We start from the raw sequence: 17,514 nt of genomic DNA, 5'->3' as shown, positions 1-17,514 counted from the left end.
GGATACCAGAGGTAGATATATGTTACTTATATATTATAATTATAATATACAATCTAACCCACAAATGGTAGATAAAAGTCCCAATTTAAAAAACATATAATATATACCAATTTTGTTAATAATATTTTTTTATGTTTTCTTGTAATTCACTTTATACGTGAATTGTAATTGTTTTTAGAAAATTGATTATTATCATTACACAAAATTTAATATCCCGTTTTATGTTAAAAAAAAAAATTTGGAGTTTAACAATTGTGATAGATTGCTATTGATTTTCTAATTAGAAAAAATACTAGACCTAACTTCTTTTATTTATTTATATTTAATATCAAGGTAATAATAATGAATTCTTAGAAATTGTGTTCATCTACATGATTAGTTATATTTAAAATAGATTCAAATAGTTATAATTTTTAGTCCCTACTGTTAAGGCAGGAGACTAAAGTTATCGAATGCATTTTCATATTAATCCTTCCTTCGGGAATTGTGACAACAATTACTTAGCCTATAGTTTGTATTAATTCTCTACTTAACTATAATTTTTGTTTTTTGTTTCTTTTTTCCCATTGGATGTGGCCTTTTTTCCTACTAGTCTTTTTCTTTTTCCAGGAGAAAATTAGGAAGAAAAAAGATTACTCAAAATATTGTCATTTGGCACATTATAAACACTCCACTTCGTAGCATGACAATTCTTTCACAATCCACGTACCTTTTCTATCCTTACACATGTTGCATAAATTTTGAATGTGGCAATATGAGAGAAAATAGAATCAACATGTGTAAAGAGATTGGTTTAGTTCAATGTTATTTATAAATACTTGTGTTGTAGTAGGGTTTTTGAATATTTTGCCACTATTAATTTAGTCAATTCTCATCTGCATCATTCATTTCTTGGGATATGATTATGGTGAACCAAAAGAATGGACTAAAACTTATGAGGTGATTGTTGATTCAAACCCCCCTTTAGTACTTTGTCCTACTTGTGGCTACCAACAATAAATTTTTGAAGGGTCCTAGGGCATCCACCTTCCTTATGCTTTTCCTCATCATCCATCTCTTTCATCCTTCACATTAAGACTATGTACAAAACTAGTGAAGGTTAACATATCCCTCTCACATCTGATATTTCTTCTTGCATATATGCAATAGTAATCTTTCGCATTGAGCCTTTTGTATCATTTTGATGTTTTGGGTTTGTATGTATATCATGACCCTTTGTTTGGCAAGAAGGTACTTCTATGTTACAATGTTCAGTTGATCTTTTATACTTTCTAGTCACTAGTTTATGTTTCTATTTTTATACAACTTCTTTCTACAAAGATGAGGAATCATAATTTAATTTTATCGCTTATCTTGATACATTATTAATGTCACTATCATCAAACTCTTCCACCCTTCACGGTTAGTCAACTATTACCATCCATTGGTTTTGCATCAGGCATCGAAGGCATATACTGCTTACATACTCATACATTAGATACTATTACTCCTTTTAAATGCCATTACAAATCCTTTCTAGATCCTCTCATTTAGTGGCCAAATCAAGTTATCTAGTAGTGTACACTATATGACCAATCGTGGAAGGCAACTGGACTAATCATGATCATCGAATGTTGCTTGTCACGCTGACTTGAAATTGTACATGTCCACCACTTCACTACCTTTCACTAATACACAAATTTGGCACACTCGTCACACATGTAAGAAATCTAATCGCTCAATCAAACGTCTTGAGTATGAGGCTTGAGTACTTGGTGTTTTTAAACTGTGTGTTTACACCTAATTGTTATTGTTTTTTCTTGTAAAGTATTAGCAAATTGTTGAAGAGATATATTTCGTGTATCTACATTCATCTTACAGACATGTGACAGAAAATGGGCTTCACTGTGCGTGATCATATTCATACATTGTTTACTTTAGATTTTGTAGTAAAATTCCCATCTATCAAATAACAATTTCTCTACATTGGGCATTCTTCTTCAACGCAACCTCTGTATCTACAACTCTGCATCATAAACCTTTTATTGGCTCAGTAGACAACTTTTCGCTCCATCCATTGTCGTGGTGAGTCTATATATTACAATACATTTTTCCTATTGAGCTTTCTTATTCCTAAAATATAAAATGAGTTGGTTGAAATATTGATAATGTAACTTTGTCAAATGAAAATATTCATTTAAATAGTTTTTTTAATTTCAAATCATCATTCAGACATGTAGCTAAATATTTAAAGCATGGTGATGATTATTCGTTGTTTGAGATTTCATATAGATACCTAATATAAATAGTTTTTCTTGGCTCCTTTAGGCAGGGACTCGAGTTGCATATCAATCATGTATATTTTATAACTTATTAATTTTTAAAAAAGTTGTATGGATTATTAATATTTTACATAACTTAGTACATACAATATAATTTGATCAAATAATAAGAAACAAACATTTTAAATATATATATCTATATGAAATTAATTCACTAATTGGAAGACAAGTGAACGCAATAGTATCATCTAGACAAATACAAGTAAGAAAATGATAATAACTCATTTCGGATAATACCAAATGTATATTTGTTTCCTTTAAACAATGTAAAAAAATACATTGAATTTGTAATAATTAACATTTTAAAAATTGTTACTTTCAACAAACTTCTTTAAGAGAAATACTTTATTATTTCAAATTAATTGAAAATAGTTATTTCACCATTTTCAAAAATGTCTTTTGATGAATATATAAACAAGATATAAGTATTTCATCAGTCTTTTATAGGCTATTCTGAAGGTAAAGGAAATCCTCTAATGAATGACCTATAAAGAGTCAATCCTTGAGATGGATTAGTATATGGCACTTCATGAGCTGCACCTCTTACAGTTGCAAATGTCAAAATTGTATGGTTTTTTCCATGCTTTCTATGCCCATATGTTTGAGTCCATCCTGCTATCTGTTTCAATCACAAAGTTATATAGATAATTAAAATATAAATTATTAAAGTTTTATTACCATGCAAGATACAATTTAAATCTAGATTTGATAAAAGTTAAGAATCCTTTAATTGTTTATCTATGACTCAACAAATTTTGGAATAGTATTACTATGCACACCATAGAGGCTGGGAGAGACTTAATAATGATAATACAAAAATCTAATATTCTATCTTCACGTGGGAGAGACCTACAGCCTTTAAAATTCTCAAGAGTCAATATATAAAATTAAGTATTGATTAACAACACTCACCTGTTTATCAGAATACCAAGTTCTATATGGGATTATTGTGTGTAGATGGAGTTCCTTAGCCAACTTTTTATCAGCAATGGTTCTTGTTTGGGAAAAGGGTACAACGGAGTCTTCATCGCCACTGTAAATTTTCAGTCACACATTCAAAGACATATGCTAGGGATAATAGGAAAACAATTTATTAAGAAGAACTTACCCATAAAGTAAAGTTGGTACACCGGCCTTAAGAATGTCAGACAGAATTGGTATGATGTTGATCAATCTATTTCTATTATCATAAGCCACAATTCTGAATGCACACAATGTCTTACAATTAATTATCAAAAAATTTCAATCATAAATCTCTCACAATAACAAAAAAATTAAAATAAAAGAATAGAAATATATGTATTATCCATATATCCAAAACATTTATGATTATAAATTCTATTCAGTGTAAGAAAATGAGATTTAATATAAAGCTACAAACTAATTGACAATTTCTAAATTCTTTTATTAGAGAAGAATCAATTAAACCAATCTTAACATCTACCCTACGGTCATTCTTATACATGATATGCTTAAGGGACAAATTAAGTTTGGAAAAATAAGTTAACTTCAATTATTTAATCAATGATGTAGAAGCCATCTGCCCTTAAACATCACATACTAAGGAAAATTATTTAACACATTTAGTATAAGAATGAAGCTTTAGCATGTGATATTTAAGCCATCTCAATCTTAACCCTCTAAACAGATAAAAGACACTAATAATTAATAATTCTGTTTTAAATATTAATTAGATATGATTAAATACGATACATACCCAAAACACGTGTCCCAAGGGCCAGATAACCTGCCACTTATATTTGCATGAAGTGCCTTCTGCACATCTTTCCTATTGAAATATGAAAATACTTCATTTTCAATGCATGGATCAACACCTTGTTTTGGAATCTGCACCATCAACACCACAAAGAGATGAGCACCACAAATTGAACACAAAAAAACACTCTACTCTTCAATAAGATTGGAATCATGACTCACTTTTTTCTGAAACCTGATAACTTCACCCTTTAATATCCTTGCCTGCAATTGATTGTTTGATAGACAATCATCTGAAATAACATCATAAGCATTTACCAATCCCATATCCATATTCACCATTCTTGCTACTTTTTCACAAGCCTCTGATAAGGTGCCACTGCCAAATCTTTGAACCCATTGTGTAGAGGTGTTGCAAACATTTTGACTCCATCTGTATGTTCTATCTGATATTTGCCCATGTGACCACAAAAATGGTCCATTGTTTATACTGAGCTCAATATCCAGAAGGGGATTCCCTAGCTAACATTATTATCATCACAACAGCAACAAAATATTACAAGGCGATGTATCAAACACAAGAAGACAATAGATTTCATTGTAAACTATAAACTATATGCTATATTAATCAATATACAATAGAAAAAACATCAAACCCTTCAATCTTTCCTACCAAAAGCATCCAAATTTGTGCATGTACCACATTACCCAACTCAAGTAATTCATTGAATGAAATGGTGGAAAATAAATTGCTCTATCAAAATCATCCAAAATTGTGCATGCGTCACATAACCCAACTCAAGTAATTTATCTAATTCATTGAATGGAAGTGTAATAATGATCTTGGAAGATAAAACATACAGAGATTCCTTTCAAAGTTATAGGCTTCTTAGTCTTCTTTTTGTTGTATTGCAGAACAAGAGCTGTTAGTTGAGGAATATAGTGCCCTGAAAAGTACCAAAAGAAAATCTCATATATATACATTTTAGTCAGCTTTAAGGATCATAATGACAATAATGAAAATGTCTAAGCAAGAAAAAGATGGCTGTACCGGCATAGCTCTCCCCTGTGATGTAAAAATCTAAATCTCTATACTCTGGAAATTTCTTATACCAATTCAAAATGAACGCCAGATTGTCTTTGGCTGTATCAATCAATGGGCTTTTATTAGATATATTCTTCTTGCATATTATTCAATTTGTAGAAATTCCATCAAATAACTTTAAAAAATCCCCATCAAAGCAAAATATTACCCATTAAACCACATGCTAACAATATCAAAATAGTTTGATACTAACATACCAGCTTGAACATTATTACAATTCAACATACCAGCATCGGTATCATTAAAATTCTCATAGTCCTTGGAGTTATTTGAATACGAGTATCCCACTCCAATTGGGCTCTCAACATACAGTACATTTGTTTCTGCCATGGACTGATCGAAGCATCAGTGATGAATATATATATTGTGGTGGGTATAAATATCATAAATTTTTAACTAATGAAACTAATGCACATATTTATCCAACAAAAAAATTCATAAATCAGTAAACCCTACCTTTATTCCAAGAGTACGGATTGTCCTCCAAAACACCACGCCTGGGTCTGAAAGGACCATTCTCCTCAAATGCTCCAAACCCAAGTGATGAACATCCGGGCCCTATAATCAGAGCAAATCTTGATACAATCAAAAAGATTATCAAAATGTTCAAAACAGCACATTTTAAGTTTGTTTTGTTTAAGTGGTTGATTTGAAATTATATTATTTTTTCTAAGTCTGTTGGCGTGATTTTAGATGAACCACTTTAATAAGTCAAAAGATAGAATTTCACCTAAAGAAATCAGAACTTTAAATTTGTCATTTAAATGAATAGAATTTTAAGAAGTCATTGAGAAAATACTTGCATCTATTTTCAAATTATTTTGAAACCCAACTGATTAACATCTCTTATTGAATCTATATTAAAAGCTTTGATTTGACAAAGTCTTCGTTTGAAATCACACTAATTTCTTCAATATGATTGATGAACAATCCAAATAAAACAAATTTTAGAATTTGTTGTGATATTGTATTTGAGTCAAATTCTTTGACCCATATTTCATGAGTAGTGACTCACACGAACCAATCATGAGAATGAATGAAACAGAGAGCATTCACTGAATCTGTTTAAGCTAAAATATTAAGAAACCCTAAAGAAATTGTATGTAAGAGCTCTGAGTATGGATGTGTTTTCAATTTTTTGACTCAATTACCTTAACTTCTATTGAAAGCAATAGATCACTATTCAAATGGAGATAAATCGAAACTTTCAAGGCAAAATCTACAATATAACATCTCTATGAAAACCACATGAAAGATAAACTAGTTTTCACAAAATTAAAGGTTGCTATCAACATGTAATGACATCTACAATATCACAAGCAACCTAACCACATGAAGTGGCTATTGAAGAAGTATTTCTCCAAATCTAAGAAATATTCCCATACCAAACATACAGTTTGCTTAAATCAAAATATCAAAAAAAATCAATGGGTCCTTGTTCTACGGGTGAAGTTGAAAGGTTCTTAAGGTCTAACATTGAAAAGCGATGAGACCAAGATTGTGCCCTATACAAACTTGATGAAATGGATACCCTTTAGTTCTTAACTTTCTACCTTACTATTTCATGAACAATCTCCAACCAAAAAGTATTTTAAAAAAAAACATATAAAATAAATTTTAATACCTTGGGATTTACACTTGCTTTCAACTTTTTCACCCAATTACACTGACCTCTAATGAAAGGAATAGATGATTGTGCTTGTTTACCTCCAGTGAGCCACAAGGCTAATGGCCTTGATGTGGGTGTAGCAACATCAGCTTCCACAAAATAATAAAAGAGGGCTCTATCTGCACTGATGGTGACATAACCAGCATACTGCTTGAACTTTACATCATTTTGCCCTGGCAACCTCTCCACAAGATCAGATGCTGGAGCTCCAAGAACACCTGAAGCAATCAGCAGAAAAATACCCAATTCAAATAATAACACACTTCTGCCATTTTTAAACCAGGAATCCATCTCAAAAAGCCTATCCAACTTATTGGAATACCAATTTTATTATTGTTAGCTACTTTTGAACTGAGTGATTGGTGTGTTCATATTATATGGATAACAGGTTACATGCAAGTAACTGCTCCTCATATTATTGTGGAATACGTTTAACAAGATCAGGAGTGGATCCAGTTTCAGTTAATTTTGGTATGAATACAGTGAAATGAAGTCATCGACGTCTTCAACTCTATTAATTTGGCAAAAGAAGCGGATTCGTTTTTGGAATTGAAGAGGTAAGTTAGTTTTTTAAATGAATGAAATGATGTTCTATCCTTTTTATTCAAAGGACTTTGGAAATAAAATAAAATTTCCGAAAGGATAGAATGCCAAAGGATCAGTGGACAAAATCCCTATAAAGTTGGAATCTAAACGAATTTGTAAATATAATAGGGAAAAGATGGCTGAATATCATATCATCATTTTATATTAATTCATAAGTTGTGATATTTGTGGCATGCTTTATATTTTAAAAGAGAAGGTAAAATACCATTTTGATCCAAGTCAAATTAATTACAAATATAAGTATAATGATATTGATTTGATTGTTTTTGTACTTAAAAGTAATATGATCAAGGGTGTTGGCTTATATAGAACAAGCTAAGAAGACTTACAATAGACAGAAACATAAGCATGTGAACAACACATCAAGAATATCAACATAAGCATGTGAACAACACATCAAGAATATCAAAAACTATTATTTATGAGGAATATTTAAGGAAGGCCACTGGTGCCTTGGTTATAAGCACTTTTTATTATGCTTCTATTTGTAAAGAATTGTTTATATTATTTTAACTTACATCACAATCTTTTTATGTATAAATATATTTAATTTAATTGTACATAACAATAAAATCAATTCCATTATGCGCGCGCACACGCACACGCGCGCGCGCGCGCGCACACACACACACACACACATATTTGACGAGGAGATTTATGTTGGTAAAATACATTAAAATTAACATCAAAATAAGTAGAATTTTTTATATTAAAAATATTTTGATACAAGTTAAAATAATATAAGTTCCAATAACTACGCATAGTTAAAATATTAACACATGTGCTTAGTTAAAACATTACTTATGCATAGTTAAAATATTAGATAGCAACATAGGCATGTTAAAAATGTATCAAGAAAATAAAAAATCATCAACACTATAATGATAAGTTTCAAATAACCAGTTAGCAACAAGTACCATACTAACAATATTTAACAACATGCATATTTTTTGGTTCTCTCGCAAAGCCTAGGAGTACTGGCTCTAGATTCATGCTTTTTTCAAGTCTTTTAGGCTGGAGCCATTTTCTTGGCATATGATCTTGCTAGGAGATTCTCCCAAATTTCCCTTCAAGTATACCCATAGTTGGAAGCTTTAAGGATGGAGATTATTTTCACTCTTTGTAAGGATAGAAATGATGTTTTTTTCACTCACAACTTTCTAGATATAAATGTTTCTATGTATACTAAAGCATGCATATGTAACAATGTAATGATGCATATACAAGTACAAGCCAACAAGGTGGCTTTTGATGCAATGAACCTCAACTAAGTCATGTATTACATTATATAATAGAACTGAACCAATATATTTTCATGATTAGTAAGTGTTCATTCCTTAATTATTAATCAAATTAATGCAATTTATCAATTTATTCCTTCGTAAGGATTAGATTTTATTTAATTCCATAATATTAAAATGTTGACACTTTCTAATTTTAATATATACTCACTTCGTATTCAATTAGAGTAAGGACATCACCTTTTATAGTTATACTCCATTATTATTGTTGGCCATAAGAATGTGATTTTCTAGGAACAAGCATGGTCACAAAGCAAGGCTTTGACACATGTTATTAAATTATTAAATGGTTCAAACACCAATGTTAGTAATAAACAAATCATAAATGAATCAAACACTGACATATGTTGACCATCATGTAATCTACCTGTTGGGACTAAAAATTGCATGGTCAATTTTGAGCACCATTAAAAAATTGAGCCCTATTAATGCTTTAAAATGACTTTGTACCCGGCTATCAGTTTGAGCCCTAAGAGGTGTTCAATGTTTCTAACACCCTGTATTCAACTTGTCTAAGTGTTCCATGAAGTTAAAACATCATTTTGAGTTATCTGACAAAGTCTTATTTTGAACCAATCCTAAATCTGTTTTCTACCCCAAATTAATATGCAAAATCCAGTCAAGAACCTATTGCTTTATGCAAATTTGCCACATCTCCTGAAATCCTTTAGCCCCTCCTCAAATTCTTGCTTAGGGCATGCCTTTTAAACCTTAGGCAGTTATGAAATAATGTTTTGTTAAATCTGTTTTAAGTTTAAGGTAATCAAGGTTTACGTGGTTTTGAATCTAAAAGAGTTTCATTTTAAACTTACCATGCAAGTCTCGGCGATCATTGATCTTGTTCAGATTGATGGACCCTACATTCCTGCATTTCTCAGATGCGAGGCTGTTACAAAATGCGGGGAAGCAAGAGGGAGGCACGTAGCACAATTTGATTTTGTGGGCTCGGTATAATTCAAAAGTATTATCTCTGCTCTCTGCAATGTGAATATGTCTGACCAGGTGGCACCTTCCAATTCGTCGGTGCAATATGATAAGGTAAAGTAATATATGCAAGGTTGATTCATCATTGATCTTAGGTAGATCAACGGATGCCGCTTGCCTGCAAGATGAAGATGAGCTTGGTTTAAACAAAGTGGGCAAGCGTGGAAGTGACATCTATCCCTTGTGAAGACACAAGGGGTATTCATATGAATGAAGAGGACAAGTTAAATATATCGTCGATCTATGAGAGATCGACGGATGAAGCATACCTGCATTTTCAAGATGTGCAACAGATAAAAATTGCAGGAATGCCACCTTGCGACACATGGCACAGTGGGACCGAGCGTGGAAGTGATGATGTCATGGGCATGGAAGTTTTGAATGCCGCAGTCAAGTTTGTTAGAGCACTTGCATGAAAAAGGTGATTTTCCATCAGCCATTTATCTTCTTTAGATCGAAAAAGGGCGCTGGTCCGCTTTATCAACATGCAGGGAGATTAAGGAAAGCAGGAATGCATCGTGAAGACACGTGTCCCCGGTGATATCAAGTCCTGCCTTATGAGCTTGCACAGATATTTTCTCAGCCATTGATCTTAATCAGATCAATGGCCTATGCATTTTTGCTTTATGAAGATGCTCGCAAGATAAGAAATGTGGGAGTGCGCAAGCCTGACACACGACACGGATTTAGTTCGTTGATTCAATTCAAATTTGCGGCTCTTGCACGTTTGCATTTCCAAAAAAGCAAGAAGCGCCAACTAAAAGAGGAATTGCACACATGGCTAATTATGATTGGGTTATTTGGACCAACTTCTCTAGTGGATTTTGAAGTCATCATGATTCACAGCTTCAACTTGTAAGATCTTCAGGATCGACAGTGCATATTTTACTATTGAAGGTGGTGGCATTTTGCACATTAATGAGATTTGAAAACCTTCATGTGTGAAAGTGAAGAGCAGAATGTAATAGGTAATATTTTCTTGATTTCAACTTGTGCAAGTAGAAATTCATGAGTCACCTTTGAACATAAACAATTACTGCAAGGATTGAGATAAATTTGGCACGAGTGTCAAGTAGTTGGCTCAAGGATAAATTACAGAGTTACAGAGATAAAAAGAAAAGGCTTCAGGTAAGTTTGTATACCATAGTCTCTGCAATTTTCAGTCTTGTGTGATTTAATCAAAAGATGGTTCCAAAGATTTCACTGAGTCTGAGGGTGCGGATAGCAGAAGGATTGCTTGTTAAGAGTAATTGGTTCTGGAGCACTGATAGTTTGAAAAATGATTTATTTATTTTCAAAGGATGGTTCGTAAAAAGAAAATGGTTAGCTTCATATGCCTGTGTATGGTTTTTTGATAGAGGAAAGCTAGTAATCAAGTGTCATAGTCAAGTCACCAGGGTGGTAAGAAGGACAAGGAACAAACTTGGTAAACTAACAACCTATTTAGCGATAACATCATCTTTTAAACAAATTTTCAAAATATCCTAGTTTGATGCCAGGGCAGCAGAAATATTTGAGACCCTGTACATAGTTTTGGAAGAGGGTGAGGAAGATTTTATACCCTTGGGTATAGTCTCTTTCAATTTTTGTGCGCACATCCCTTTTTTGTATCAGTGAATGGCAATTTTTGGTAGGAAGTTGGTTAAGGAAGTAGACATGACTGGGAATCAGAGGATACCTATTTTGTTATTTTTAATAGCTACATTGTTTTTCGGCTTCTGTACTGCATGCTAAGTAATGATTCTATTATTTCTAAAGCCTGGCATGATCAGTAAAGAGTGAGAAGTAAAGATGATTCTCACTCAGTAGTCATCTTGACAAAACCCACAGGCCTAAGTTGGTGCATAATCTTCAGAGTTGATTTTGTTATTGATAGGGCAGTTTTAGCAGTTGTGCACACAACAAATCAGTGGTGGAGCCGAGTCAGCAAAAAGTTGTAACAGAAAGGAGTCTACAAGAGAATATTTGATCTACGTGATGTTCTATTAATCATTCTTCTTCTTTTTTTGTTATAAACTTGTGATATGTTTTGTAAGGGACACTTGTTAGTTCTCTACGCCTGAAGCTTGTTGCATCTCATAGTATTTAAGTGAGATCCTAGGGCTAGAAAAAAGGGGTTGTTGGTTGGTTTTCTATTTCTAGTTCTTAGAGCTCTGCTCAGGCGGTGAAAACCACACACCCAACATATCTTGTATGAACAACATATGGATTTTCATAGATAGTTCTGATATAGTAGTGTGATCTTGTATCTTGTTTTATGCATCCCTAACGTACTTATTTCAAGGAGATAAATACAATGTGCAAAAGGTTTTGAATTTCAATATAATGATGTCTCCTTTCTTGTTGAATTTGTAATTTTATATGTTCAAGAACAAAGAGTTTGAATCTATTTGCAATTGCCCGGTTGTATGTTTGGAGTTTGCTTGCCTTTGACTCAAGGAGTCATATAATTGCTTGCGGTTTCAGACAAGGTTGCAGATTCATTAAGAAGGATGTGTGAAAATATGGGGTTATATTGGATATTGTTGTCTAATTCATAAGGTGGACAGACTGAACATGAATGTCTCAACATATGCCATATGTTGATTGATGCTCAAGGATGCGTAATTCTGGAGTATAGGATTGCCCAATGGATAAGGCACTAGTCATTTGTAGGATCATTAAGCTTTTGCTACATACTAGACATGCAGTCTTTTCTCAATATGAATCAATCATTTCCCCTTCATGTTGAAGTGGACATAATAGTTTAAACCCTCACTTAGTTTATGAATAATATAGGTTTGCACCTAGCTATTGTAGGATCTATGTTGTTTTATAAACCACTAGGAGATATAAGGGGTTTTTATCTGCTTCATATTAGATTCAGTGTGTGCTGTGAAAATTGGTACCATATAAAGAATCTATAGGTCTACCTGCCTAGGTTTTGTAGAGCCTGAAGAAGAAGAAGGGTCATGCCTTATAGTTGGCCCGGTGTTTGAAATGATGTGTTGATAGTGGGAGTTAGCTGCCACTAGATATGTTTTGTTCTCATTAGGGTAATTGGAAATGGGTAATGTTTTCAAACACCAACACTACCTATGTTGTAAGGGAGGAGCATCATATTCAGAGTTGAACAAGTGATCACCAAATTATACTTTCTTCCCAATTACTTGGCAAACAAGATCACACCAATAAGACTATGTAGTAATAATACCACAATGAGTGTTTCATGAGTTGTACAATGTATACTAATAAGGCCACAAACAAAGCATTGGAGTCAGACCTAGTCCCACAAGTCAAAGTAATATGAACATACTAGAGGTATAATGTTTATTAAGTATCAAGAAGGTTATAGATATTATATTATGAATATGAGGAATATTACATGTTAAGTGTGAATGGTTTATTTAATAAGGTAAGAATGTGTACTTATTGAATAATTTATACTTATATGCAAAAGTATTTTTGTACATGCATAAATATGATGTATTAAGAAAAAAGTTAAATTTAAATAGGATTAACTATTAATATCAAGAGAGCCCCTTTGGGAAGAGAGTGATCTAAGAGTCTATAATGCCTTGCTAGGGAATCCAAAAGAAATTAACTTATTAAGTCAGTAAGTTTGCCAAACATTTATTTATTTATTATTACTTAAGATTAAAAAAAAAAGAGATAATATAGCGGAAGCAATAACTCACATACATACAAAGTCATACATTAACAATTACATCTCTTAAGGGTTCCATGACATTGAATCATATACATAAGTTCTATTATTAAGACTAAATCTGATACATAACAAAATCCACATTATAGAATAACCATAAGTGCGAGTCAAAGGAAATAATATACAATTACATAAGATGCCGCATGGCATAACCCAAATGCATAATCATCCTCTATACAAGTCACAAAGTATGAAAAGCTCAAAGAATATAAATCATCAATAAATACAACATCTCACAATCTCCAATAATCAAGTACAATACATCAGAATATGACCACCAAACATAAATATAAGTTCAGAATGAAAGGAACAACTACATAAGTACATCCAACTATCAAATCTCAATGGTATAAGAAACACTACCACCTGACCTTGTGGAACCTAAATGACCCACTCCCACTGTGCTGAGGAGATAATCTCAAGTCCCAAATGAATAACAAATCCAATAGTCATAACCATCATCTAGGTCAAGGAAATCTTGATAGAAATCTATCTCAAAGGTGCCATAACATCTAATCCCAGAGGCAACAAAGACATGTAAAAAATCTACTATGTAAGTGGGCAAGTGTTATTACATGAGCCAACTCTAAGGCTACCCTAGTAGCCTCTTTGGACACTGGCCCCTTGGTGACTCTATGTGGCATCAATATCCTTCCATATAGACAAGGCATACTAATGAGGCAAGGTTCCAACGAAGCATCCTCTTTACTCCCATCCTAGCATGTACTAGCACTTGAGCCATGGGCAAGGTAATCCACTAACATGTATTAATTCATTTTAAACCCATTTAATGAAATATTATCACTTATTATAACAACCTACAATGGGTTACTCAGGAAGCCTCTTTAGGGCTCCGGCTTCCATTGCAAGCCACTGCCCAACATGCATAAAGATAACCTACCCTAAGTTCATAGTAGAAAATATCATAAGGTAAAAGCACAAACATGTTTCACTCTTTTATAAAAGAAAAGGCCAATAAAAGTATAATTGTTAATCTTCAATGACATTATTTATAATTTGATAATGAAGTAAACTAATGAAATCTATAGAAATGGATGAATTTTAAGATTATAATTTTTAATAATTATTTGGAATAAGAATTGATATATTTTTCTAATTTTTAAAGACAATTTTTTACTTGTTGAAAAACACTGAAAATTAGGGGTCTAGTTCCCACCACAAAATAATGTGGAAATAAACTTATTTCCCTTCGATCTTAGATTATGTTATAGATAACATATATAGCTAGAAGAATAAAAAATAAAAATTGGCTTTAGACCTATATTTTATCTTTTATAATGATTCAAAATTAACTCATCCAAAATCTATAGTTTTTATCTCACACCACATTTTTGAAAACAAATCTTTTCTAACCAAAAGAAAAATTATACATTCTTAAAGAGGACTGTCTCCTCTAGAACATCATGTGATTTTTAAATTTTTTTATATGATTTAATATTTTTTTCCTTTCTCAAACTTGACATCTTCTCGAGTGTTAAAATATGTACTTGTAGAATTTTTTAATTACAATATCCTATACCTAATTAAAACACTATAAAATCTATATGTGAATATTCTTGACTTTGAACTCCATAAAATGGTGTTTATATGTTATTAAAAAAATATCATTAAAAATGGTAAGAGTTATTGAAATGTCAATTTTTTGAAATAATTTTATTTCTTTAGTAATTGTATACATACTAGTATAAAACATGCATTTAATAGACATTTCCAATTGGAAAAGTGTGAGACCATATATAACTTAGCTAGAGTGAATTTTTCTAGATCATATGTTTGAATAAAATTGATTTACAAATATAAATACTCAAATTCAGTCATACTGATAAGTTAGCCTAAAAGGTGACACAACTTTGAACTTTTATCCCATAAGGTCACAATGACCACATCAGTCCTATACAAGCAATTGGAAATCACAATATAACTACTGATCCATAACTTAAAGATCAAATCACATAATAATGACATCTCATACAACATCATAAACCAATAACTCCCAAGCCTCTGAAAAACATCCAAAACTGGTCAACATACTAAGTCAAACCCAACCCTAATAAAATAAACCATACATCACATCAAGTAAATTAACAAGTGCAGTTTCATAGTTCATTTATTTCGAAGACATAAAAGTTTAATTAAAATATGTTCAAGTTTTTTTCCATTTTCAAAGTGTCACATTTGCTAAGGTTTTCGAGTTCACAAAAGTAATAAATTTCCTTAGTACAAAAATTATTTTTATATAAACTGAACCATTTCTAAAGTAACATTCTCAAAATTTTAAATGAGATTTTTTTTCTTAAATAACAACCTAAAATACATCTATGTATTTTTTAAAATAATATACTAAATAACAACATCTTATAATTAAATATTACTATTAAAATTTAATAATAATAATTATTTAAAAAATAATATATATTTATTTACTAACAATAATAATTAGTAAATTAAATAGAATAATAATAATATTAAAAAAATAGCATTAGATCAATATATCAAATGACAAGAAATTGATTAATAATTGATTGCTCTGCTCTGACATTATGACGAAAACTACGAATTTATATCCCAAACCCATTCACTCCTTCACGAAATCATTTGTGCACCAGCAGAAAACTTCGCGACAACCCTCTTTGGTAACCAAAAATCAATTCGATGTCCTCTCGCAATCAAAAATAGGGAAAAGCATAACCAGCAAAGCTATCAATAACAGCTTTGAAACATTTGTGCAACTCCACTCTAGCCGAATCTCAGAAATATGGGAAAATCAATCTCACCAAGCAAAAGATGGTTGGCAAACAGTGCGGAGTCGAAAAAATCAGACCCATTTTCAGCAGAAAATATATATTAGAAAAGGGAAAAATCTAAAGGAAAAATCGTATCTTCATCAAATTCACTCTGTGGAAAATTTTGAATCCAACCCTAGCTCTAAATCTAAGAAGAATCCACTCCAGACGGGACTCCCAAAATAGCCACATAGGATCTCAGAAGCTAATGCAATCCCTATTGGAAAAAGAACGAGAAATTTTCACATAAATTGGAAGGCTCCATTAAAGCAATCCAATGAAAAAGAAAAGCAAATCACCAATACAGACAGAAGGAAATTGGTATATATACCTCCGCACCAAAAAAGAGATCAAGCAAAGCATAAAGAAAGGACTCAAGTTGGCCCTAAACTAGTATACATTGAGCTGCAAACATCTGATGAAGAAATTATTATAAACAATCCCTATAATGAAAATAGATGGAAGGATTGCAAAGATAAAGGCATCTATATATGTTGAAATGGTCCGTCAAGGATGGGATCCAATCTGGTGAGCATCATTACCAGGAAATGGGGCGACAAGATAAGTACCCTTAACACTTTTGCAGATAAAATTTGTTTTATATTATGTAGAACTAAACAAGACAAGGAAGAAATTCTGAAATTTGATAAACTGTTTTACAAAGGCCATCATATTAAATTTCTAAAATGGAAACCTAATAATAAAAATCAAATGGAAAGCCTAGAAGAGATTAAATGGATGGAATGCAAAGAAATCCCATCAGAATTAATGGAAGAAACCACCATTAAAAAAATTGGCAATTCATTAGAAAATTTAATTGGATTTGAAGATAACCCTAATAAAGAAAATAGGATTAGGGTTTTGATTAAATCTGATCAAAATCAACCTATAAATAGAAAAATAATCACAAATCATTCCATATATAAGCTAACATTTAAAGTATACATAGGAGAAATCCATAAAATTTTAGATGTTAACTTGACCAAATCTCAAAGTATCAAAAACATTAAAAAATAGTTAAAAACCAAAAGAAATTGAGGCACAAAGGCAAAAAGTAAGGAAATAGATACCGCAACAACTCTAGCCTCACAAGAAAAAGGAAAATCTTCAAATCTAAGGCCCCTGGATAGTAAGATGGTAGTATTAACAAATGAAGAAAATGGGGATAAATCAAGGGAGACAGAAGTAGAAGAGCAGATCAGTTATTAGCACTCACTTAACAAAATCAAGAATTGCAAGGATTGTCAGAAAGAAAAAGAGAATATAGAAGAAATGGAATCAAATATAGTTAAATTAAATCAG

General features: G+C 31.8%; 1 protein-coding gene across 3 annotated transcripts; it reads right to left on the bottom strand.

The window, feature by feature from the left end:
• Positions 1 to 2,605: 2,605 nt before the first annotated feature.
• LOC149544879 (serine carboxypeptidase-like 45) lies at positions 2,606 to 7,195 on the bottom strand. Of its 3 annotated transcripts, none has more exons than XM_089796458.1 (10): positions 6,850 to 7,191; positions 5,599 to 5,700; positions 5,370 to 5,465; positions 5,089 to 5,181; positions 4,899 to 4,984; positions 4,260 to 4,559; positions 4,039 to 4,169; positions 3,430 to 3,522; positions 3,234 to 3,354; positions 2,606 to 2,940 (listed from the first exon to the last, which is right to left on the bottom strand). In XM_089796458.1, exons 1-10 carry the CDS (start codon positions 7,100 to 7,102, stop codon positions 2,770 to 2,772), a joined length of 1,446 nt encoding a protein of 481 aa, XP_089652584.1. In that variant the 5' UTR covers positions 7,103 to 7,191; the 3' UTR covers positions 2,606 to 2,769. The 3 variants fall into 3 exon arrangements, with proteins under 3 accessions (XP_089652584.1, XP_089652586.1, XP_089652585.1); XM_089796460.1 differs by having other exon boundaries at positions 5,370 to 5,475; positions 6,850 to 6,941; XM_089796459.1 differs by lacking the exon at positions 3,430 to 3,522 and having other exon boundaries at positions 6,850 to 7,195.
• Between the last annotated feature and the right edge of the window lie 10,319 nt (positions 7,196 to 17,514).

Source organism: Cupressus sempervirens, chromosome 8 (assembly GCF_028749045.1).
Source record: "Cupressus sempervirens isolate cs-2001-9-10 chromosome 8, ASM2874904v1, whole genome shotgun sequence".
NCBI classification, from domain to species: domain Eukaryota; kingdom Viridiplantae; phylum Streptophyta; class Pinopsida; order Cupressales; family Cupressaceae; genus Cupressus; species Cupressus sempervirens.
Note: the sequence above shows the minus strand (reverse complement) of the source record. Positions and strands in the feature narration are given on the sequence as shown.

Excerpts from the sequence above, each read along its gene's own strand:
- LOC149544879 (XM_089796458.1), bottom strand. The coding sequence starts at position 7,102 with ATGGATTCCTGGTTTAAAAATGGCAGAAGTGTGTTATTATTTGAATTG. Across the intron at positions 4,170-4,259 it reads TTATCAGGTTTCAGAAAAAA|ATTCCAAAACAAGGTGTTGA; the intron begins GTGAGTCATGAT and ends TTGATGGTGCAG. Across the intron at positions 2,941-3,233 it reads CTTGGTATTCTGATAAACAG|ATAGCAGGATGGACTCAAAC; the intron begins GTGAGTGTTGTT and ends TGATTGAAACAG.